This window comes from Schistocerca piceifrons, chromosome 3 (genome assembly GCF_021461385.2).
Source record: "Schistocerca piceifrons isolate TAMUIC-IGC-003096 chromosome 3, iqSchPice1.1, whole genome shotgun sequence".
Classification (NCBI taxonomy): Eukaryota; Metazoa; Arthropoda; class Insecta; order Orthoptera; family Acrididae; genus Schistocerca; species Schistocerca piceifrons.
The window spans coordinates 519850310-519876026 of NC_060140.1; the positions used below are offsets into that span (position 1 = coordinate 519850310).

At 42.6% G+C, this 25717-nt stretch overlaps 1 protein-coding gene across 2 annotated transcripts in view; it reads right to left on the bottom strand.

Moving 5' to 3' along the window:
* Positions 1-18217: 18217 nt before the first annotated feature.
* Positions 18218-25717, bottom strand: part of LOC124788138 — a 181993-nt gene continuing 174493 nt past the window's right edge. For both annotated transcript variants that reach the window (XM_047255280.1, XM_047255281.1), the window contains one exon: positions 18218-20473. In XM_047255280.1, coding sequence (XP_047111236.1) covers positions 18809-20473 — 1665 coding nt within the window. In that variant the 3' untranslated portion in view covers positions 18218-18808. The remainder of the gene's footprint in view (positions 20474-25717) is intronic.

The following is a 25717-nucleotide window of genomic DNA, read 5'->3' on the forward strand; positions in this document are numbered from 1 at the left end:
AACAGATACTCCTCCGTTGTGGTTGCACCTATGGTACGGCTATCTGTATCACTGAGGCACGCAAACGTCCCCACCAACGGTAAGGTCAATCGTTCGAAGATATTTGCAAAAAAATATAAATTTTGTAGTGAAGAAGAACATAAGAGCCGGATGGAATCCACCTGGTTTGTTACATATGGCACCGAAAGTCCGATGTGTACCAGGACTGCAGACATCTAAATGAAAAACAAAAACTTAATTACGTAACTTTATTTCTTCTAGGTGATAACTGGAAGTTTGTGACTACAATCGTACATCATTTTCAGCCCGAGGTAGTGTCACTGCCAAACTATCGACATGTGGTGACGAGAGTACGCCTGCTGTGCAGGCCTCACCGCAGCCGTCGATGGCACTGATAGGCAGGGCTCAGCCAGGCATGCCAGTGAAATTACGAACGCATATTTGGGGTGTTGCAGCTCTGTGTGTCGCGCAGTTAAATTACACCAAGTTGCACAAAAAATTGCATTCCAGTCACATGCGGTGCACTGGCAGAAGAGCAGTGGCCGAGTTTCACATGGTGCGAGCGAATCGTGAATAATCGTCCTACCCTGTGAGGGCAGTCTATCCGCAGCCGAGGTCAATAACGGACGCCAATCGTTGGTGCTAGAGTTGGAGGTAGCCCGACCGAATGCTATAGTTCGAAGAAATTTTCAGTACTGGTATTTGGACGCAAGGGTGGTTACGTAAAGTTCCTCATCACTAGACACTGCGTGTATATCATAGGAAGAACACAGGAGAAAACGTGCTTTGTCCACATTACCAAATTGTTTAGCAGAGCAATTTTAAAATATTTGAAACCGAATTTCGTGGGTTCTAATGGATAAAATTAGTCAATAATAATCATTTGCAAGGACATGTTTTACTCGTTAAATTTGATATAAATTGATACTTTAAGTATTTCAATTGTAGTTTTAATGGCATAGTATTTAAAGTAATGTCACGAATTACAAGGAAAAAACTTGCTACTTGTATCTAGCGGAATGGAAGATATAGCAAGTAAAACTAGCTTTTGTTAAACATTTTATGCCAGAGTATTTTGTAATAAAAAACTCTGTTTAAAACAATAAAGATACTTCTAGTTAAATAGTTTCTCTTTGCTGTTTCAACTTCATGTGATAAAGGGGTAATAAGAAGAAAATTTAATATCGCTTCACCCCCATATTCACTTCTCAGTCTAGTGAAAAGGTTCGTGTAAAACACTTAAGTTTCTAGAATACAATACTCCTTCAAAACCTGGAAGTCCTCACACTTTTCTTTAGATATTGTCCGGTCACCGGTAAACACAAATTATTATTATTATTATTAGCATTACATAAAATGATTCTAAAGTAAATTTTTTTATATATTTTACCTTTGTGAGCACGAGACGGGTATTTTCCAGACTGCTGCTCTTAAACTCGCTTTGAAGCTCTCACCGCCAATGAAATCCAAGCTCAACTACAGTTTCTCGATGTTGAATGAGGCGTGAATGTTTTTCTGTGACGACTACCTCTCTGATCGGCCTTGTTAGGAATGGATGTTTCCTCAAATATTTATTCTCCAGAAGTGACTTCTACTATTGTATCATTCTTTGATTGACCATCACTACATTAAAAGAGGTTTACATCGCTCTTCAATCGTGTTCCGCAGCCAGCCCATTGGAACTTCTGCTACTGCCTGTGCGTTAACCAGACCCATTTTCTTGTCACAAAATGGTTCAAATGGCTCTGAGCACTATGGGACTCAACTGCTGAGGTCATTAGTCCCCTAGAACTTAGAACTAGTTAAACCTAACTAACCTAAGGACATCACAAACATCCATGCCCGAGGCAGGATTCGAACCTGCGACCGTAGCGGTCTTGCGGTTCCAGACTGCAGCGCCGTTAACCGCACGGCCACGTCGGCCGGCATTCTTGTCACACTCCATAAGTGTCCGCTAAGAGGGAAACTTACTTTCACCGTTCCCAAAGCTTTCAGTTCACTCACAAGATAATTGCGAGTAAGAAAACCTTAGAACAGTGTAATTCCTGTTCTCGCCTAAACACAAATCACAAAAAAATCAAGATGTTTGTGTTTCTTGTCCAATAATTCTGTCACAAAGTGATTTAAAAAGACAATATACTTCATTGGCCACGTTGGAAAGCTGATGAATATTGAAAGTGAAAACAGACAACTGCGGATTGTGATAGACGCCAATAATACTTACGGTTTTTTTGTAATAACTATGCTTCTTTTGTAATCGATGCAGAATGCCTCTGTTTCGTTAGACTTTTTCTCTTTCTGGAGTAAAATGTTTCAGCTTTAACTTTGTGTACCTTCTGGCCAATGGTGAACATATTACTTTCCTTCAAGACTTGTTTCTGAATGTCATCATCTAAATTTTCAGATAATCTTGCATTCAACACTTTCATCCCAGCAGGTTGACCATGTTTTACTCATTCGATACCCAAAAGCTATATTGAATTTGGTGTAGAATACTGTTCTATGCGTTTCATATGAAACTTCAAAATTCTAGTATTTTTCCTGGATCGTTTCATGCATTTTTTCACCGAAACTTCATCTGGAAGGTACAACTTCTTGTTCTTGTCATTGCTGTAACGACTTGATTACCCTTAAATGTTAATTTTCCATGACCTATTTTCATGCTTACTCCTTCCATCACAAGAAGACTCCTCTAAATTCATAAGTATCTGACTATAATTAATCGTCGCCTTGTCATTCCGTGCACTGCCATGAAGGCTTTTCTGCAAATCGAAATTTGTTGTACAATGCGGTAAAGTTTCACTCTCACTCTGTAGTTCAAATTATACTCTCGAGGGTGTGAGTCATCTTCATTCATCCCTGATCGCCTTCTGTGAACTGGAAGTACTGTATTGACGCCTGTCAGCTGCAATGATTGTTCATTTCGCTCTTCCGTATTATTAAATTTTCTTATAATATTTTATATTTGTTCAGCAGTTACTTCCTCGAACCAACTGAACTTACTATTAAACTCTTCTCCTAGTTCGTGCGACTGAACCCTTAATTTCTTCATGACTGTATTCATTCGCCATTATACTTGCCTTTTCCTAACACTGTTAGAATCTGAAGTTGTCTGTCTTTCGTTTTCACACGAAGTACTCATCATTCAATATAAATAACTAACTAGAACTGAAATGAATCACTTATAATACCAGCATTACTTATCAGAATATCTGAAACTAAAGCAGCGGCTTTGACTTGTACCAACAATGCATAATAAAATCAATTCTCTGTATCTTGCTTTTAACAGTTTTTGCCAATCTACAAGGAATCTAAAACTTAATACACAATAGCGGAAAAAGCACGTTTATTTCCTGTAGCGAGGAACATTAGAACGTTCTTTCCCTGAGTGTCTAATCTAAAATGGGTTATTGAACAAGAGCTATTCATATTATCACACTCGTCGATTAACAGTATAAAACACGGAATCCTACATCTCATACCATACATAACTCATTTTTTGAAGAAAGAGGACACAGCACGTTCTTCCCCTGTGCTCTTGATGTGTTACACTGCAAACCTCTCCCAAGTTTATTGTGTGGTGGGGACATACGACACAGCTGGTGGTGATCCGTTCGTCGGATGGGGACGCCCATCCGCTCAGAGGCAAGCTATGTGCAAGTACCCTCTAGTTGCTTTGTTTTCATACGAGATAATGATACCATACAATACCAACGCCCATTACCGTCTCCAGCACTCAGCAGGTTTTAATTTAAGACGAAACCCGTTCACATCGCGCAGCAATTTCTATTGATTCCACTGAGGGCACTTGGTGAGACACGTGGCAAAGAATTGCGATTTTTTTGTTTCGATTAAACCCTTTTCTATTAAACACCTGAACAACCATCGTTGTTTCTTTTCCAACACTTACATACGTATCTTCCTTCTTTTACTACAACGGCGTCAAAGAGATCCTCCGATGCTGTCTGCAATGTGCTTAAACTGTGTAAAGCCAGTAAAGGCTACTTGTACAGTGAAAAACTTTGGTTAGTAGAACGATTTCAGTGTTCAATTCTGCCGCTGTGGACCGTAGTAGGTGGTTAATTTATAAGAAATAATTGTTACCACTACAACGATACCTCCCTGGGACTTGGATGCCCGGCATTGATGGTATATGTGCGTTATATTTGTGTAACTACATCTACAGATAGTGAAGTGTTAATAGAAGTACAGAGGGCCAAATAGAGCCACCTACGTATGAATGTCAATATCAATTTAATTCACCAACAGCCGTGTAACTTGTTATTTTATTTTATTTTATTTTGAAGGCTACCAGTTTCAGCATTTCACTATGTCATCTTCAAGCCCGATATGCATCTCTCCAAATAAACGAAAATGTCATATATATCCATAAATCCCTGGATGTCGTGAATTCAATCGTTACACTAATGCTTCATTCGAAGCCTTGATAGCAACTCCAAAATAAAAATAAAATAAAATAACAAGTTACACGTCTGTTGGTGAATTTCATTGACATTGACAATTACTTAATCAGCCGATGTCCCCTGTCCATGATGTAGCAACAGAGACCTCTGTGTGAAGTCAGGACAGCTGTTGGGAACCTGTGAAGCATCATCGACGACAGTTATTTGTTCATAATGTTTACATGCCTAATTCCACTGCAGCAGCCTCGTCTATTGCTAATTCAGCTGCGTGTTGGACTCTTGATGACATGCGTCGAGACAGCTCAGCATTTGCATGCCGAGGAGACGATGCGGCGCGGCGGCTGCCCAGCGCGAAGCCGTTCTCGCGCCGGCTGCCGAGAAATCAGTAGCCAGAACAACCACCTCGGGCCGTAATAACGGTCTTGATACGCCTGGGCATTGAGTCAAACAGAGCTTGGATGGCGTGTACAGGTACAGCTGCCCATGCAGCTTCAACATGGTACCACAGTTCATCAAGAGTAGTGACTGGCGTATTGTGACGAGCCAGTTGCTCGCCGCCATTGACCAGACGGTTTCAGTTGGTGAGAGATCTGGAGAATGTGCTGGCCAGGGCAGCAGTTGAACATTTTATGTATCCAGAAAGGCCCGTACAGGACCTGCAACATGCGGTCGTGTATTATCCTGCTGAAATGTAGGGTTTCGCAGGGATCGAATGAAGGGTAGAGCCACGGGTCGTAACACATCTGAAATGTAACGTCCACTGTTCAAAGTGCTGTCAGTGCGTACAAGAGACGTTAACCAATGGCACGCCATACCATCACGCCGGGTGATACGCCAGTATGGCGATGACGAATACACGCTTCCAATGTGCGTTCACCGCGATGACGCCAAACACGAATGTGACCATCATGATGCTGTAAACAGAACCTGGATTCATCCGAAAAAATGACATTTTGCGATTCGTGCACCCAGGTTCGTCGTTGAGACACCATCGCAGGCGCTCCTGTCTGTGATGCAGCGTCAAGGGTAACCGCAGCCATGGTCTCCGAGCTGATAGTCCATGCTGCTGCAAACGTCGTCGAACTGTTCGTGCAGATGGTTGTTGTCTTGAAACGTCCCCATCTGTTGACTCAGGGATCGAGACGTGGCTGCACGATCTGTTTGTTACAGCCATGCAGATAAGATGCCTGTCATCTCGACTGCTAGTGATACGAGGCCGTTAGGATGCAGCACGGCGTTCCGTATTACCCTCCTGAACCCACTGATTCCATATTCTGCTAACAGTCATTCGATCTCAACCAGCGCGAGGAGCAATGTCGCGATACGATAAACCGCAATCGCGATAGGCTACAATTCGACCTTTATAAAAGTCGGAAACGTGATGGTACGCATTTCTCCTCCTTACACGAGGCATCACAACAACGTTTCACCAGGCAACGCCGGTCAACTGCTGTTTGTGTATGAGAAATCGGTTGGAATCTTTCTTCATGTCAGCACGTTGTAGGTGTCGCCACCGGCGCCAACCTTGTGTGAATGCTCTGAAAAGTTAATCATTTGCATATAACAGCATCTTCTTCCTGTCGGTTAAATTTCGCGTCTGTAGCACGTCATTTTCGTGGTGTAGCAATTTTAATGACCAGTACTGTATTTTGCTTCTTTTTTCACATTTCAGTACACCTTCTTCCTGTCTGCATGCTTGATCTTTGTTCAGTTTTTAACGGGCTATCCACTGGGCCATCTTATCACTAAATCTGAGGGATGTGCGATGGGGAGTTTCCCTTGATAGTATGCTGTCATGTGCGCCAGTGATTTTATAGTGGGATTGAAATGAAATGGCTCAGTGTAGTGGCTCTAAAGATGTGCAGTAGCTGGGAAAAGGTTGCTACTATAAAACTTTTACGTCATTACCAACTATATTTGTGGATGAGCGAATGTAAAATGTAACACATAAATATCAACGTCGGAGAAATCTTACGACCGCCGGCAGCACATCATCGAGTCATCACTGCTGAGTCTTCTTTTATTTCTGTGAAAGGACAGGTCCAGCGAATCGTAAATTGCGTCCTTACGCTAGTTAGCTGGACTTGTGCAAACCAGTTCTTACACTGAGTCGTACTAAATGCGCCGGGCTTCTTGACTGGTCCTTGCTTGAACTGAGATTCTTTCAGTCTGATACTACTGATGAACTGAAACTATTCGAGTAATTTCAATGGTAATGATAAGTGTTTTGTGCACATTCATTGATTTGCTAATACTGATAATTATTTTATGCACTTGGTGATTGAAGAAGCGCATTACTATCAAATTGATTCTGTCATACTGAAGATCCTGGTGTTTGGTTTATGGAACGTAAATGAGATGTACTGCCTGTCGTTGTTTCCCTATCAGCTGACAGAAACAATCTCACCCCTTAATCTCTTGTTCCGTAGACTGTGGAGACATCAAACTTTATCACCTACAGCAGCGGACTGTAATGCCTGAATAAATGACTTAAATGATAAAGGGGTCATGAGGAAAATTGCAGGTAGTGAGCTGAAATGAAATCAAATAAATTCAAAATAAAACAAATAAATATGAGTTAATCTTGTCACAAAGAATGTAGTTTAGTCAACTGACAATTCTGGGTTATGTGGCGATCTGCTAACTAGCTGTAGCACGACATAAACATAGAGCAAGAAACAACGGTAACTACTCCCGTCCATAGAAAGAGAGATAATAGGAAAAACTGGGCTAAATTTTGGGTATCGAGAATCACGAAAGGAAGCAATTAATCATGAGGGGCCACGTAATAGAAAGACAGAAGTAGCATGACCAACCTTGTCGGAAAAAGATCGTGTGGTGGGTTGTAATAGTATATTTCTTTGTGCTTTGGCACAATTAACTAACAGAATCCCTCTTAATTGTTGTGTTTCTCTTTAAATAATTTGATTTTATGGTGTCCATTCACTGTTAAGTTCATATTTCCGGAAAATAGCATAAATCTTAATTTGTTTGATTTAAAATCTTTCCTACTTGTCGGTTGTTTACGTTCCGTTTGCGTACAGTAAAGTTACAGTCTGTTGTGATTAAGATAATTCAACGGATACTGCAGATGAGCGAGTTTTTGTTGCAAGCGGAAATAAATAACTTTTTACGATATATCATACACCTGAAGCGCTAGCATGTAGGCCTAACATTTGATGCTCAAAAGTAACGAAAATTTGTGTATTGTGAAACGTGTTAAGTGATTTAATTCTATTTTGAAGCGTGTAAACTGTGTTGCAATGTGTGATAAGTATGGATTTTGCCGTAGGATAGTCAAAGAGAGAGTGGTATGTGTAGTCTGTGGGTTGGAACTCAACGGGTGTGAAGTAGAGGGGAACTGAAGGGGGAACTCAGAGAGGCTCTCCCACGGAACTGTAGGCTCTGCAAAAAAGACATGAGAATAGCTGAGCACGAGGCAAAGATTTGTGCCCTAAGGGCTGAATTAGATCATGAAGTGTTGAGGGCTATTGACAAGGGATTTCAAATTGATTCCGTATTTTTGGATTTCCGGAAGGCTTTTTGACACTGTACCACAGTAGTGAAATTGCGTGTTTATTGAATATCGTTTCAGCTATGTACCTGGATTCGTGTTTTCTTGTTACAGAGGTCACAGTTCGTAGTAACTGACGGAAAGTCATCGAGTAAAACAGAAGAGGTTTCTGGCGTTCCCCAAGGTAGTGTTACAGGCCTTTTGGTGTTCCTTATCTATGTAAACGATTTGGGAGACAATCTGAGCAGCCGTCTTAGACTGCTTGCAGATGACGCTGTCGTTTATCGACTAGTAAAGTGATCTGAAGATCAAAATGTTGTGTTGGCAGAAGAGCCAACACCGTGTTACCAATGAAGGCCGAAACGCACGCGTTTTAGCTCACGCAGGCTGGCGTGAGGAGGGAAGAACTATACTGACGTGAGGTCTGGAACATGACAAGGAATGAGAATTCAGAAATCGGACGTAATTAGTTTGATACTTAACTTTAATCCATTAATGATGAACGTCGCTCTTGACGGTACATGAGTCACAATATTATTTGTCCAGAATACATTCTTGAAGTAACTGAATATGGCGCCTTGCTAGGTCGTAGCAAATGACGTAGCTCAAGACTATGCTACACTGTCGTCTCTGTAAATGAGAGCGTATGTAGACAGTGAACCATCGCTAGCAAAGTCAGCTGTACAACTGGGGTGAGTGCTAGGGAGTCTCTCTAGACTAGACCTGCCGTGTGGCGGCGCTCGGTCTGCAATCACTGATAGTGGCGACACGCGGGTCCGATGTATACTAACGGACCGCGGCCGGTTTAAAGGCTACCACCCAGCAAGTGTGGTGTCTGGTGGTGACTGCACACAAAACAAATTCTAAAACGATTTAAATAAATTACCTGTATGGTGCGAAAATTGGCCTAAATAATGAAAAGTGTGAGGTCATCCACATGAGTGCTAAAAGGAATCCGTTAAACTTCGGTCACACGATAAATCAGTCAAATCTACAGGCCGTAAATTCAACTAAATACCTGGGAATTACAATAAAGAACAACTTTAATTGGAAGGAACACATAGAAAAGGTTGCAGGGAAAGCTAACCAAAGACTGCGTTTTACTGGCAGGACACTTAGAAAATGTAACAGGTCTACTAAGGAAACTGCCTACACTACACTTGCCAATCCTCTTTTAGAATACTACTGTGCAGGATCCTTACCAGACAGGATTGACGGAGTACATCGAAAAAGTTCACAGACGGGCAGTACACTTCGTAACCATCGCGAAATAGGAGAGAGTGTGTCATTGAAATGATACAGGATTTGAGATGGACATCACTAAAACAAAGGCGTTTTTCGTTACGAAGGAATCTTCTCACAAAATTCCAATCACCAACTTTCTGCTTTGAATGCGAAAATATTTTGTTGACTCCGACCTACATAAGGAGAAACGATAACCATGATAAAATAAGGAAAATCAGAGCTCGCACGGAAAGATATAAGTGTTCGCTCTTTCTGTGGGCTATACGAGATTGGAATAATAGAGAATTGTTAAGGTGGTTCGATGAGCCCTCTGCGAGGCTCTTAAACGTGATTTGTAGAGTATCCATGTATATGTAGATGTGGACATAGATGAACTAGTTAGGCTGAAAGGGTAACTGGGCGAAGGTAACAAGTAATGGACGAAAGGAGAACAGCTCTTCAACTTCATCCACATTTGAGCTAATAGTATCCAATAAATTTGGCTTCTTACCTGAAGCAGGAGGGGAAGAGCCTCTTCCAGCAGTTGGTCACAGCAGGGTGCAGCAGAGTTCTAGCAAAGAAGTTCAATGTAGGTCGGTGCCGAAAGAGAGCAGGGAGAAAAGAGTCATGCTGCTAGGCAGAAGTCATGGTAGAGGTGTGGGCCAGATGGTACAAAACAAATTAGGGACAGTGTACCAGGTCACAAGTACTGTGAATCCAAGTGCTAGACTTAGCCAGGTGATAGACGAAATAGGTAATTGGTGCAAAGATTTTGGCAAGGAGGATCAGGTTCTTATAGTTGGTGGAGTAGGGAACAGCCAGGCTAAGAACGATAATTACTGCATTGGAGGTGGCCTGGATGAAATAGGAGTAGCAATCACACACACATCTCGGAGTTTTGTGGAGGTCTTGCAGTGCCATAAGCAGCTCTGGGTCAATACTGCTGTGAACACTGAGTTGAGCAGGCTGTTGCTGACTGGAGCCAAATCTCATATGAGAGCAGTGCCTGTTGCTGCTGTTGGGAGGTGGAGATATACTAGACATGGCCGACACCTCAATAGCAGAGGAAAAGATAGGCTGGCCGAGCTTCTCGCAGATAATATACAGAGGAACACCATCACTCATAGCAAGGTACCTGTGGTTACTGGTGTCAGAGGGCACCTTTTTAAGGTTAGAATCAGGATTCAGGCACCCTGGTTTGAAAGAAGTGAAAATAACAGAAGAGCCCCACAGAATGCTTACTAAGGATCAGAAAAGTAAGGTTAGCTATTTCACTAAAATATTAAGGGATTGAGTAGTAAGAGTAGTAAGGTAGCAGAGCTTCTTGTCTGCTTGGAAAATGTAGAGAGCCCTGAAAAGAGCCTGTGCCTGTCTGAGCACCACGTAACTACAGGGTTAGACAAGTTGCATATAAAAGATTACGCTATTGAAGCTTACTCATTCAGAAACAACATAGGAAAAGGAATTGTTGTTACATAGGTTAAGATAGAACAGAAGTTCAGAAACATTGAGGCAAGTATATTTTGTAGTGATCAGCACACAGAAGCGTGTGCTTGTGGATTAATGCTGAAAAATAGTTCACTTTTAATTGTAGCTGTATACAGATCCCCACTGGGAAATTTTGAACTGTTTGTGAGAATCTGGATTCCTTACTGTGCTATCTGTCAGACAGCAGCATCTGTCAGGCAGTCTGTGGTGATATCAGTGTAAATTTTCTAAAGGATTCTGATAGGAAAAATGATTTAGAAACCTTACTTGGATCCTAGTGTTTAGTCTCAGTAATTAACTTTCCAACACAGGTGGATAAAGAGGTACAGCCTAATTGAAAGATTTTCTTTGATAAAGCTCAAAGTAAGAAAAAACTGTTTGCCCACTAACAAATGCTCTCTCTGATCATGATGTATAGTTAATTAGGATTAATACCATAGCGGCTTACAGTATGCATACTCCTAAGTGGAAATGAGGTAGAATAATGAATGACTCCAGGATAAATGTTTTTAGGAATAGTTTACAGAAGATGTCATTTATTATGAACCAAATGCTAACATGAAAATTTAATCTATTCCATTATAAATTTATATCATTGTTTGAAAAATAGCTTTCTGCATAAGCTAGTATGAAAGGACACTAAACAGCTAGGCAAAAAACCATGTATCACTAGAGGGATTAAAGTACCTTGTGAAAGGAAAAGAGAAATGTATCTTTTGGCAAGAACAAGTATGGATCCTGAAGTTGCACTACAAAAAATACTCAAAATTACTAAGAAAGGCTATTAAAAAAACAAAGTACATGCACATAATGTCAGAAATCAGTACTTCTTACAAAAGACTTAAAGCAATACGGAATTTAGTGAAGCGAGAGACAGGATAGCCAGCTACAGAATAAAGTAACAACTGACACATTTTGCTTACTTTCACTCAGTAATGTCATATGGAATAACGTTCGGGGGGTAACTCATTTTTAAGAAAGAAAGTCTTCATTGCACAAGAATGTGCTAGGAGAATAATATGTGGTGTTCACCCACGATCTTGTAGACATCTGCTTAAGGAGTTTGGCATTCTGATTGCTGCTTCACAGTATATTTATTCCCTCGTGAAGTTTGTTGTAAATAATCCACTACAGTTCAAGAGGAACGATGAGGTACAGAATTACAATACGAGAAAACATTGATTGCTTCATACTAAAGTTGTCTTTAGCATAAAAAAGGGTGCACAATGCTGCAACAAAAAAATTGGATCACTTACCCAATGATATAACATGTCTGACAGACAGAAAGTAAAATTTTATAACAACCCAAGAAAGTCTCTCCTTGACAACTACTTCTATTCCTTGGAAGAATTTCTATTATTGTAATGAGTGAAAGCTGGTGGGTACGAATTACTAACTGACAACTGTATATCTTTTCCTTTCTTTTTGTACAAAAAAAAAAAAAAAATAAAATAAAATAGAAACGTTCAAATTAGTTTGCGATTTGAATGTATAATGACTCGTTGCACATCATCACGATCTATCGTGCAAAATTATCCATGGAAAATGTTACTAACTATCTAACCACCTGGACGTTGGTGGAAACGTAATGATTGTTGCTCGCGGTGCGAATAGAGTATTGGCCTCTTGCGGCCGAAGTTGCCATGAGTGCTCTACTGCGACACATATTGACTAAAACTAATTGATTCTATGCATCACTGCTTGCAAAGCATTGTAAGTCAGCACATGTATAACAAAATGGTGACAACTGCCACACTATCACTAATAACATAGTGAAGCCGATCAAACACTGCAACGAGAATGAGGTCGGGAGAATATTTCTCCGTAACTTTTTATCCTCGAATATAGAACAGGAGTGAACCTCCTCGGACAGGAAAAGTACCCTACAGACTATTCGACTGTGAGTGGCAGCTCAAACGGCTCCTACCTGGTCTCGGCCAGAAGGGCAGCTCGGCTTCCTGGTGCTCAGGTTGTTGACACTGTGGTGGCGCCAGTTCTCCAAACGTGAGCGAAACTATAGTTCAATTCTTTTATCTTGGCGGTTCGCGCATGCCCGCCCAGACGCGGGAGATTGCTGCGTTGCCAGTTGTACGCGCCAAGAGAAGCAGCGCCATAGTATAGTTCGCAAACTTACGTTTAGGGGGGAGCGCGCAATAACCCTTTCGCTGCTACAGAGACGTGCTCCCCGCATTCCGCGATGTGCGCGATTTTGTCATCATTCCACTGTTCGCCTGTGCAGACACATGGTGTTTCGACTGCTTTGACACACTTTATCATTCGATTTCACAAAAACTATTTGGCCCAAAAATTTGATTTTTACACATCTTCTTGACTGATACCTTCCCCCCATAAATGACTTAATTTTGTTTCGATGTTCAACGCAGTTATTGTGCAGCATTAGATGTAGTAAACCAGTGCACGAAATTTTTAAGATTTTGCAGAGGTAAAACTCCATAGCGTATACTTTCCGTATGGTCGATTTTAGTTGCCACAAGAAATTTCAAAAAATTACATTCAAACGAATAAAATTCGTGAAGTAAGACACTTCGATATTGTTTTTAAAATAAAGAAAATATCAAGCACCGATCAAGGTTTGAACACAGAAACTTTCGCTCGGCAGCCTCAGACAATAACCATTACGCTAACGCAGCTCGCCATTCAATGGGACTCCCGGAGGACTTTAAAATATCACGCAAAATACCGACAAACACTGTTGGTATGACTATGAATTACTCACGTTTCGTCGAAGTACAATAGGAAATAAACAATTACCGCTGTTCTTTATTGCGAAAAAGCAGTTAGTGAGAATGATACAAATACCTTTCCTTGCTATCGCCTTAATTAGGAAGCTTATTGCTTGTTTGGTTTAATTAATTAATAGAATATGAAGCAATTGGTATAAAGAATGCTTTTTCCAAACTTTCTATAAAAGAAAGTCTGCTATCAAGACATTGCTTTTGTTCAATTACTTTATTTATGTCTGAACGTTTCTAAAACTGAAGACACTCGTCCGTGCTCTGCATTGCTGTCGAGCTCTGGTAACGTCGTTCTCTGTTCATTGGCTGGCTGTGTTTTGTGACGTCAGATGCGCAGAACGAACCTAAACTCGGCCGCCAACATAAATGACGCGCACTTTAGTGTCCTTGCACGTCGGCATGGCTGCAGCTTGAATCTGAAAGTAACAGCCTCGAACTTCTACAAATTTTCCCCATCTTCTGAATTTTCTGAAATAATTGGTTGGTGAACAGGAAAACTGCTCTGTTCACACCATTCGATGCTCCTCTACTCATGCGAGCCATTGGTGGGTACAGTTGACTGGGAAACCTGATTTTAATGTATGAGCAGAAACTCAGACTGGATAAGGACAGAACCGCAACATCGCTATATGGGGATTTAAAATGATGTTTACCGGGAGCTGCTGAGGGATGAAGGAGGGCGAGGGAGGTGAGCTAAGTCGACGACTCAGGCCTCAAGCGAAACGACTGAAGAAAAGAAGGCTGTTTACCGGGAACGGTTAAGTTCTAAAAGGCAGGAAGTTAGAGACCACTACAACACAATTAAGAGAGTCGTAAAAAGAAAGTTATCCGAGCTAAAGAGGAGTCATGGAGAAGAGACGTGCCGACGCAGAACATTAAGTTGAATACAACAGGGTATCAGGGACTTTGAGATTTATACGTCAAGTGGGAGCTCCTGCTAAAATTAGAAGAGGACCCAGAACGATTGCCATTTCTGAGTGGAAGATACATTTTAAAAATCTTCTCTCACCGGATGGCGGCGACTTTCGAGCAGAGCAGAATGAAGTGGGAATTTATCCTGTGGAAGAGATGGCTGATAATCAAGTTTATCAGGGACTTCAAAAATAAAAAAAAATGGAAAGACAGCCGGCCCTGGAGGTATAGTAATGGAATTATTGTAGTATGGAGGACCAAAAGTAGTAGCACACTAATAACTATTTTAATAAGTCGTTCAAGGAGATGTAGCACAACAAGAATGGAGGATATCTTACATTATTACAATATAGACCCTATAAGAAATGGAGCAAGAGAGATCCGACTAATTACAGGGGAATAACTAATGGCTTCGGTGAGCAGGTTGTTCAGTAGGAAGAACAGGCTGGAAAAGATTGCGCAAGTTGTTATATAACAGGATTGTCAGGTATCTGAAAGTTTTGAAATAAGTAAAGGATACTTACTTCTTACAGTACTTTCCGTGTCCGGAACTAGACTTCAGACTTCCAAAAATCAGCAGCCAATATGGCCTTGTCATTTGCCTCCCGAAAATCACTCATTGTGCAGGGCTGGTCTAAATATGGACTGATAAGCAGGTGTTGAGGATCCTGGACAGAAACCACACAGACAGAGAGTGTTCTCATTCTCTTTTAGGAAACCCCATTGCTGCAGGTTTGCCTTGCACTTTGGCACTTCTACCCTCATACGGTTTAGGGTTCTCCAGACTGTGTATGGTAGGTCTCCACTAGGAGCAAGTTCTTCTTTTACATCTTTATGGCGGTTTCTCAGGTCGATTTCCCACCTTTTCAAACGATTCTCTGCAGCCGACCTCTTCTGAGTAAAGGATTAAGACACGAATGTTCTATGTCAGCAACCTTATTTAAGTTTTAATTAGTTGTTCCTGATTACTGGAACAGACAGTGCAGAAATTTTCGTGACACAGTACAGCATCAAAGTTTACATTCATTACTGTCTGACAACGATCAAGTATTTATGGCTCTGGATACCATGTATCAAGTGACAAAGATAATGGATCCTTATATGCAATGGAGGCTAACAGTCAATATGGATTAGACAGAACGTTATTGGAATTTTGAGGTTGGCCGGGTAAGAAATAGGGAAATGGCTGGCTTTGAGCACTATGCGACTTAACTTCTGAGGTCATCAGTCGCCTAGAACTTAGAACTAATTAAACCTAACTAACCTAAGGACATCACACACATCCATGCCCGAGGCAGGATTCGAACCTGCGACCGTAGCGGTCACGCGGTTCCAGACTGAAGCGCCTTTAACCGCACGGCCACACCGGCCGGCAATAGGGAAATGTTCAAGGATCTGGGGTCACCAGTCGAATAGACTAGGCAGTGTGACGTGGACATATTCCACAAGATGTCGAGGGACGGTGCCTATTAGAACATTAAATAATATCTTTTGGAGTCGGCGCATATCCAGACGAATAAAGAAAATCGTGCTACTTGATGTGGTTGAAAGCATTCTGGCGTATGGTTCAGAGTGTTGGACACTGAACGAGAAGCAAAGCGGGAAAATTGAGGCTGTGGAAGTGTACGGATTACGGCGGAGCATGAGAGCGACCCGTGTGGATCGACGGAGGAATGAATGTGTAAGAGCGCAGTTGGATGCTGTGTTACCACTTACAGATGGGACTGATATTCAAGCCCTGAGATGGTAAGGACACGTCCGACGGATGGAAGAACAACGACGGCCGCAGTGTCTGACCAACTGGTCTCCGCCATGGAAAAGGAGCCGAAGGACGCCGAGGGCAACGTGGGGGAGAAATATAACCAAAGCCATGGAAAGGAGGGGTCTATCGGAAGAAGACTGGCAGCGTAGACGTTTGTGGCATCCGAGAACAGGCAACTGCTGATAACTGGAAACGCGCGCTAAAGTAAAATAAATTACGCAGATTTATAGCCCCGCGCCTGCTATCATTGAACTCGTGATTTCCTAAGCAATACGAATCCACGACTGGAAACTTGATTCACAGTTAAATGGACTGGGTTGTACAGTTGATGAGGCTTCTTCGCGTGCTTTGTACGTAGCAGATAACACTCTGGGTAACAGTATACTGCAGTAGTATGTTATATATAAGTAAATGTAAGTTTTTCTTGGCTTTCTGGTCTGGATTGAAACAGTAATGTATAGGCTTTGTTTGGTCTTCATCACTGCTTGGTATTATCATTAGTGAGCGGATGTAGTTGCTGCCAGTGTGTTTGACATTAAATAGCTGTGTGGGCTAATTGCAAGGAGTATTTCTTGAGTGGACACTAGATGGGAAAACAATATGCACAATGTTTCTTTAAGCACTGTACAGAATGGTGTGCAGTACGCGTTTAATTTTCAGAAAACTTCCAGCAGAACTGAAAAAAAAAGAAAACCTCAGTGATAAACACTAAGTGTCCAAACCGAAGTCGAAATGTTTTCTTGTGACACACTTCTCTATTCAGTATAAGAGTTCCTCTCGGAAGTTGAGAATTTCTGTTTGTAATGTTTTATTTGTGTGAATATTCTCTAACACTTTTTAGTGTTCTATTAATTATTTAATTCTTCTCTTCATAAATTTTCTGATAGACGTTCTGTTACCTATGCATTACCTTTTCCATTATCAATCAGCTTTGGTTCGCATGGTCTACGGAACCTGATAAATAAAGTAAGTTAAGATGGCATTGAATTGATTTGGATGTTCAGTTTAATAAGAACATTAAAAATATAAAATTATGCACTTTTTTCCAAATTGATGATGGGATATTTTGTTACTATGAACTTTCTTGCTAGCAGCTCAGTTCCATTGTTTGTCAGTGTAAAACACACATGTCAGAGTTAGCTACGGTTATAGCAAATTGCAATATTTAACTGCAGAATACTTAAGATTAGACTGCGTAGCGATCGTTGAATACAGACAATGGAGAAAAGGACAGCAATCGATTGCGAAATCCGTTGCATTATTACAGCAGATATAGGTATTCGGTGTTAAAAATTACAAAATAGGAGAATCAGGAACAAATATAAGGTAATTAACAACGAATCGTAAGTGCAAACATAAGCACTACACAGTTACGTGCAATATAACAAAGTCCAAAGTGTCACGCAGTAAACAATATTGCATGTTGGGGAACATACGGGAGTCTAACATGAACTCAAGCCGTTGCTTACGTAGTTAAACAGGAAAAATGTGTGATATTAGAGATGTGAGGTGCCCTCCTTTGAGGCAATTGAGAATAATTAAATAATAGTGAAGTTACATTTTTAATTTTAAAAATGTACTGAGCATCAACAATCACAATTAATGGTTAAAATAGAAACCAAATCACGTGTGTGGAGCCATATGTATAGCAGGCTCAGCAGCAGCAATGACAGGAGAGTACGTAATGTATTCTTGGATTACAAACTAATGGAAGAAGATTCATTTAAATTTCCATTCAACAGCGAAAAATCATGTACCGGAATACTAAAAATATAAAGGAATGAAGATAGTACAACAAAATATGCTGTAGCCTCTCTGGGTATAAATTAAAATCATACGGACCGTAAAAATACATTAGCGCCAGCTCTGAGCTTAAAGAATAAACTTGTGAAACAAAACAGCATTGCACTGTCGAAAGATATGAAGCTACCTAGTGGCACATAAAAAAATTAACAAATAAGTAAAATAAAGGAATGGGACTTAGTGAGCCTGTCGTTATATTCTACTTGTAATTTTTATTGTTCAATACATAAATTAGATAACTTCACTATTATTTGATTATTCACAGAATTTCAATAGAGAGCACGGTACACGTCTGACGTTAGATTTTCTTCCTGTCAAATCTTGTAAACAGGTTGGACTCCTGTATATTCTACATCAACCAATACTGTTTACTACGTGACACCATGGACTAATGTCACCTATTGATACATGGTGTGTAACTGCGTGGTGCTTATGTTTGCAGTTAAGATTTGTTCCTAATTCTCGTGTTTTGTAATTTTTCCCACTGAATAGAACCACGTAATAGCTGAAACCTAGATCTGTTGTAACAGACTGACGGATTTCGCGATCGATTGTTGTCCTTTTCTCCATTTTCTATACTTGAAATTATCATACGTCCGCATTCGGAAAGGTTGACTGGTAATGACATACTTAAGTTTAGTAAAATTACATTACTTGTTGCTTATGCTCGACTTCTGCTCTCGATCATTATGCTTGGCTGTAGTACCGATAAAGTCTTATCCTTAGGTACAATCACAATTTAATACCATGACTGTCAAGTGGAACAGAACGAACAGGGTTATAGTCTCGAAGTTTTATTGGGTCCCATGCTGAGAGCACACGTAAGAGCACTGCTCATTGCACCCAGATGACTGTCAGTCGTCGAAAGAGTCTGCGCTAAAGTGAAATCTTCTACTCTGTCGGTAGCTCGAAGATATAACAGCGGTTATGCTCGTGCTCTGCTACTCGGGATGCTTGCAGAGATGCGGTGCGTCTTAACGGGGAATTCGTCCGTGATGTAGTATGTGTAGAGGGTGTAGTAGAGGAAGACCAGGAAGAGGAAGGAGAAAGGGCAGACTGTGCGGGCGGCGGTGTCGATGCGCGAGAACTTCTCCTTGCCCTGGCGCATCTCGCGCGCCACGTCCTGCTCGTTGGGCAGCAGGCGACAGCGCTTGGCGCCGCAGACGACGGCGTCGACCAGCCGCTCGCAGAGGTCGCAGAGGCGGCCGCCCACCTCGGCCAGCCACCCGGCCTGCCCCCAGCCCATGGCCTCCAGCTCGTCCTGCCACTCCAACTCGTCGTCGTCGTCTCCCGTCAGCAGCACCTCGCGCCGCCGTCGGTACCGCAGCCCGTCGCTAACTGGAGACTCCTCCTCCACCAGGCCAGCCTCCACGTCCGTGTCCTCCTCTCGTCCTCCCGCGATGGCCTCTCGGACACTCTGGGTCAACTTCTCGTTGTAGGATTTGGCCATCGAACCTGCTGGACTAGAGACGGATCCTCCAACTTCCTGCTGAAGCACGTCATCGCCAGCGTCCACCCTCTCTGCAATCTTCGAGGAATCCGTCGGAAGTACTGCAGCTGGGACACGTGTTTTAATCTTCGGTTCTAATAAAGGCTTTGTGACAGGCGACGTTGTTTTCCTTGTATCTGCAATTATGCTAGAGGCTATCGGAGGTTTCTCAGATTTCCAAGGAGGAGGCTTTGAAGCTGCTGTAGGTGAAGGTGTTGCTTTACCAATGTCTGCAGTGGAACTCGCTGCTGTAAGCTGTTTCTCACCTTTAGACTCCAAGTAAGTTGGTTTCCAGATGGGTAACATTGTCGGCTTGCTTTTTGCATTTTCCGTAGAACGTTCGGATGCTGCCCTTTCTGTCCTGACGTTTGGCCCAAAGGGAAGAGGCGGTGGCGAGTATGACGGAACCCCTTCTTCAGTCCCCGTGGAGGCACCACTTGCTGGCTTTGGTTTCTCAGCAAAGTCTAGCCTTGGGTCAGCGATATCGGCCACGCTCCCGTACGGTGCTGTCGTACAGCCGAGCTTCCGCACTGCAGCGTACGGACGTCGTACGCCAGCAGACGTCGCTGGCCGAGCATCTACAGGCTCATCAACGGTGTCATAGTGGTGTTTGTTCTTGAGCAAATCTTTGATATCAAAATTGCTCCGCTCTGAAGGTGTTTTACCAAGTGACGTCGTGACGTCTTTAAACATTGTTTCATCCTGCGTAGTCGGTACTTGAGCACTGCCGAGGGCATCTGCATCCTTCTTGGAGGTAGGTGCCACCTGTATGCATAGCTTGCCCTCAACTATGTCACCAGGAAGCCGTGAGTTCCGCCCTGCAGGTCGCCAGAGTTGCACCTGCTCTGTGATGTGTGTCACCAGCGCCGTTTCTTCGGCAGGGGCTGCCAAGGGTACCTCGGGTAGTTCATCCAGTACCGACTCAGCAGCCAGTTTTGGCTTTGTTTCTGCCTTAGCAACTTTGAAGTCGACATCTGGTCCTTGCGCCGGCTTCCCCTTCACCAGCACTTGAGGCGGCTCCGTCCCTTCCGGCGTCTCCACCTGAATCTGCGGTGCGGCCGAGACTGTTGGCGCGATCTTGTCGAGAAGTTTGTCTTCCTCCTGCAGGGATAACAGGAAAACACGCCTTAGTGGTTAAATAATATACACTGTCCGTCAAAAAAGTTCAAAGACAATTTATTCTTGGAATATAAGCGACATCAACACAGTGTTTACGGTGGCAGCTTTAATTAACAACAGCAAACAAGAGATGTGCATTCGAATGGTAGGAGGACATTAAAGTCCCGGCAACAATGAGGTCATTAGAGATGGAGCGCAAGCTCGGATTAGGGAAGGATGGGGAAGGAAATCGGCCGTGCAAGCAGTGTTAACCGGTGGACATGCCGTTGTAGTGGGTCAACGTTGTTGTGTCATAAATCGCAATGGTGCAACATCTTCAAATCAAGTTCGTGGAGGTATGTTCCGTCTATGCAACTAATTGAAGGCAGTTTGTTTGTACCGATACGCGTTTCGTTTCTTTTATTTGTGAATCACCTTCAGTGGTCTGCAATACATGTTTCTTTTTATACATATGATAAACGTATTATGTGGTAGTTACAATGTGCTGCTATGTTACATTTTGTCATGTTTGCTCTTTTTTTTTAGGTTAGAATCAACTTTTGTAGCACACATTTTGTGATGTGAAATTATGGTTCAGTGTTCCTTACGATTTCCAGCGTTATTAACTCATGCGTGTGGTCCTGGAGATGTATTCGTTAGTTTCTATGATCCAGTTCGCCGCATATATCACTTGCACTTTCCATTTTGTGATCAACATGTATATCTAGAAAGAGGAACATGTATTGCAGGCCACTGAAGATGCTTCACAAATAAAATAAAGGAAGCGCGTGTGGCAATAAACAAACTGCCTTCAATTAATTGCATAGCCGGAACATACACCCACAAATTTTAATCAACTAAAGAAAGACGGAAGACAGAAAAAAATCATGATCCAAATCAAGTGTTCAAGCTATTCTCTACAATGTTTTGAACACGATAAAAGTGTGTGCAAAGTCTGTCCAGCACACCTTGACAACCGAAAAAAAAACAACAATCCTGGACGCTAGCCAAGACTTGATTGAAATGCAAAAATATTTTTTCGAAAAAATTATCACGTGTGACGAGACTAGATGCTATCATTACGAACTTACCACAAAACGACGAAGTGCAGTAATTCACATGGAAGTTCAATGCACTAACGACATGAAAGACATTCAAGCCAATGTGTTGCGCGAGATGAACAACATCCCAAAGAAGTACTTTACTGAAAGTTTCACACAGTTGTCTAAACGTTCTATGCATTACAGTCAACAGGAGGGATACTATATAGAACACCTGAAGCATTAAAATTACCATCTTAAGCGTTGTCGACTTTTTTATTAATCCAGTCTCGAAACTTTTTGGACTGACTGTGTATTTATTGTAACTGAAATTCTCCCGGTGGACAAAATGTTGAAACAAATTATTGGGGATGTACATGTGGAAATATCGGCGATTATCCAAGACTTCAGTCAGCAGCATTTCCATTAATTGTCTGAACAGCATGCAGGGGGTAGTCGAAAATACTGAAACACCAAAAACACAATCCATTGGCGTGCATAATACCATGTGGGAAACTGATTGTGTTCAATACAGCTTCCAGTCGCCTCGGAACAGAAAAATATAGATCCCGCTTATTTTTCAAGGGAACATTACACCATTTGCCTTGAAAAATAGTGTTAAATCCAGGTAACAGTGATGGTAGTGGATAGCCATGAAGAATCTTTCTCTCCAAAGGATAACATGAAGGCTCAGTAATATTGAGAGCTGGTGCCTGTGGTGTCCAGGATAGATGCGACATTTTATCCTCAAGCTCACAATACCAGTCCTGGGCGATGTGAGCCTTGTGAACAGGGTCCCTGTCGCCTTGGAAGACGGAATCACCGGGCTGGGAACGAACTTTATACCACGGGAAGAACCTGATCAGCCAAAATGTTCACATCATTCATGGCAGTAATCCGACCTTACAGAGTAATAATGGGGCCGATGGGATACTGCAATATGACTTCTCAAATCATCTCCGAACCCCCGCCGTGTTTCACTCTTGGGAAGTAAGCTCAGCCAGAAGTTGGAAACAGCATGAAACAAGACATATCCGACCAAGTGACTCTCTTCCACTGCTTCGTGTTGCTTTGGTACTGACAGGGATCGTGAGTGCGAAATTCAGTTCTGTAGTGACTATTGCAGCTAATGTTTTATTTTTAGCACAATCCTTCTCAATGATCGTCCGCCACGATCACTCAATGGACTTTTTTGTCCGCTTCGTAACTTAGCGGGTGATGTTTCTCTGTTTTCCCTGTAAGCGGTGTAAATCTTTGGTGCGGTGCCTCCTTACTCATCAAACACTTTGGCTGCCTTGGTTACAGAAGCATCCAACATTCAAACTGACTTAGCTCCGACAAAATGCACTTACACAGAACACTGTTTTGGCCACTGCTAACACTTGCAACGTTTTGAGCACACTGCGCAGGAGCCGCTCGTGATCAAATACAACAGCGTAACCTGCAGGCTTCCTTGTGTCTGCATCTGTGTTGAAGCACGCAAGTCGCGCGGTGTTTCCAACTTTTTGTCCAAACCTTACATTTACGGTTAGCTAAAGTTTCGTTACTACTACAAAAAGAAAATATGTACGAAACGCACAGTAATCTCAAAGGAGCTATAGCGTTTGGATATTTCCATGACCAAATCATGAATGAATTTGCCGGATTTGTTGCTGTACCGGTGCGCATCATCCAAAGTGTCTACAAGAAATGGAGTACTAGTCGCAGTCATGTAACTCGGTGTAACAACAGCCGTCGTAAAAAGACTATAACGGTCGAAAAACTAAACAAGGGCCAATATAAAGGTATCTGAATTAGAACTGAAGCCAAACGCCTTCACTGAGTAACGCAGTTCTCGATGAAGTAACGAACCTCCATTATGCTCGAAAAAGAAATATCTTCCAAGGGGACCATCAGATCTCTTAATCACGGATTTTTATGAGTCTCAGGTGTGTTGTAGGGACCTCAGAAGTTTTGTAGGGACCTGTGCTGAGTACTCTGCTAGTGGCTTTTCAAGCAACAGCCCATAGATTCCGAGAAAATCGATGTTGAAGTTTTATGCGCATTTTTACACTGAACAGGCAAAACGTTATGAGCACTGCGCACCTCGACTTGGGATGCCGCCTGGTGGTGTTGCGGGTACGTGACGCGGTAAAAAAAGTATGTAAACGGAGCAGACACGGATGGATTCGCCCTAGCGAAAATATGGACTGCAAATGGGGAAATTCATAGAGATAAGCGACTTTGACAAAGGGCAGATTATTATTAAGCAGAGAATGCGAACGAGTACCTTGAAACTGGCGAAGCTGGTCGAATGTCCACGTGCTATTGTCCTGACCATCCACGGAAACAGATAGAAGGACAGTGAAATTACTACTAGGCGCTAAATGGTTGGACGTCCACAACTTTACACAGAACGTAGGGTTCGGAGGCTTGTGGCACGAGTGTTTCGGAGCACACCGCTCAAAATGGTTCAAATGGCTCTAAGCACTATGTGACTTAACATCTGAGGTCATCAGCCGCCTATACTTAGAACTACTTAAACCTAACTAACCTAAGGACATCACACACATCCATGCCCGAGGCAGGATTCGAATCTGCGACCGTAGCAGCAGCGCGGTTCCGGACTGGAGCGCCTAGAATCGCTCGGCAACAGCGGCCGGCAGCACACCGCTTATTATACATTGTTCAACATGGAGCTCCGCAGCAGACCACCACTGAATATTCACATATTGACCCGATGACATCGTCATTTACGATTACAGTGGTCGCGGGACTATCGGGATTCGACGATTGATCAACGGAAACGTGCCGCCTCTTGGGATGAATCACTTTTTTGCTACGTCAGGTCGACTGTCGTCTCAACAAACGCCGTCATCGAGGTGAACGGCAGCTCGAAACGTGCAGCGCACCTCAGACACAGGCTGATGATGGCATTTTTATGCTGTGGGATACATTCTCCTGCGCTTGTATGGGACCTGTGGTAGTAATCGAAGACATGCAAACAGCTGCGAACCAGTTGCATCCCTTCATGCTTGATGTCTTCCCCAACGGCAACGTCTTCTTTTAGCAGTATAAGTGTCCGTGTCTCGGGGCCAGAACTGTGCTATAGTGGTTTGAGGAGCATTATAGAGAACTCAAATTGATGCCTCAACCACCTGGGTCACTATCGGGAGCCATCACAGCGTGCGCAAATCAGCGGCCCGTTATTCACGCGATTTACGTGACACGTGCTTAGGTACCTAACGCCACATCTACATCTACATCTACATTTATACTCTGCAAGCCACCCAACGGTGTGTGGCGGTGGGCACTTTACGTGCCACTGCATTAGCTCCATTTCTTGTTCCAGTCGCGTATGGTTCACGGGAAGAAAGACTGCCGGAAAGCCTCCGTGCGCGCTCGAATCTCTCTAATTTTACATTAGTGATCTCCTCGGGAGGTATAAGTAGGGGGAAGCAATATATTCGATACCTCATCCAGAAACGTACCCTCTCAAAACCTGGACAGCAAGCTACACCGCGATGCAGAGCGCCTCTCTTGCAGAGTCTGCCACTTGAGTTTGCTAAACATCTCCGTAACGCTATTACGCTTACCAAATAACCCTGTGACGAAACGCGCCGCTCTTCTTTGTATCTTCCCTATCTCCTCCGTCAACCCGACCTGGTACGGATCCCACATTGATGAGCAATACTCAAGTATAGGTCGAACGAGTGTTTTGTAAGCCACCTCCTTTGTTGATGGACTACATTTTCTAAGGACTCTCCCAATGAATCTCTACCTGGTACCCGCCTTACCAACAATTAATTTTATATGATCATTCCACTATAAATCGTTCCGCACGCACACTCCCAGATATTTTACAGAACTAACTGGTACCAGTGTTTGTTCCGCTATCATATAATCATACAATAAAGGATCCTTCTTTCTACGTATTCGCAATACATTACATTTGTCTATGTTAAGGGTCAGTTGCCACTCCCTGCAAATACGTCCACAAACCTACCAACAAACTGTAGTATCCCTCATACGCAGAATCAGTGCTGTATTCCATTCCAAAGTCGGACAAACAAGCTATTAAGCAGGTGGTCACAATGTTTTGGCTCATCTATGTATATCGATAACGTTAGTGATGTTTCGGGCGGGCGAGCGTAGTGCAGGGGCTGCAGTTCCTGGCTACCATTCTGGCAGTTGGTGGTACAGGTTCGAACCCTGGTCGGGTACATTC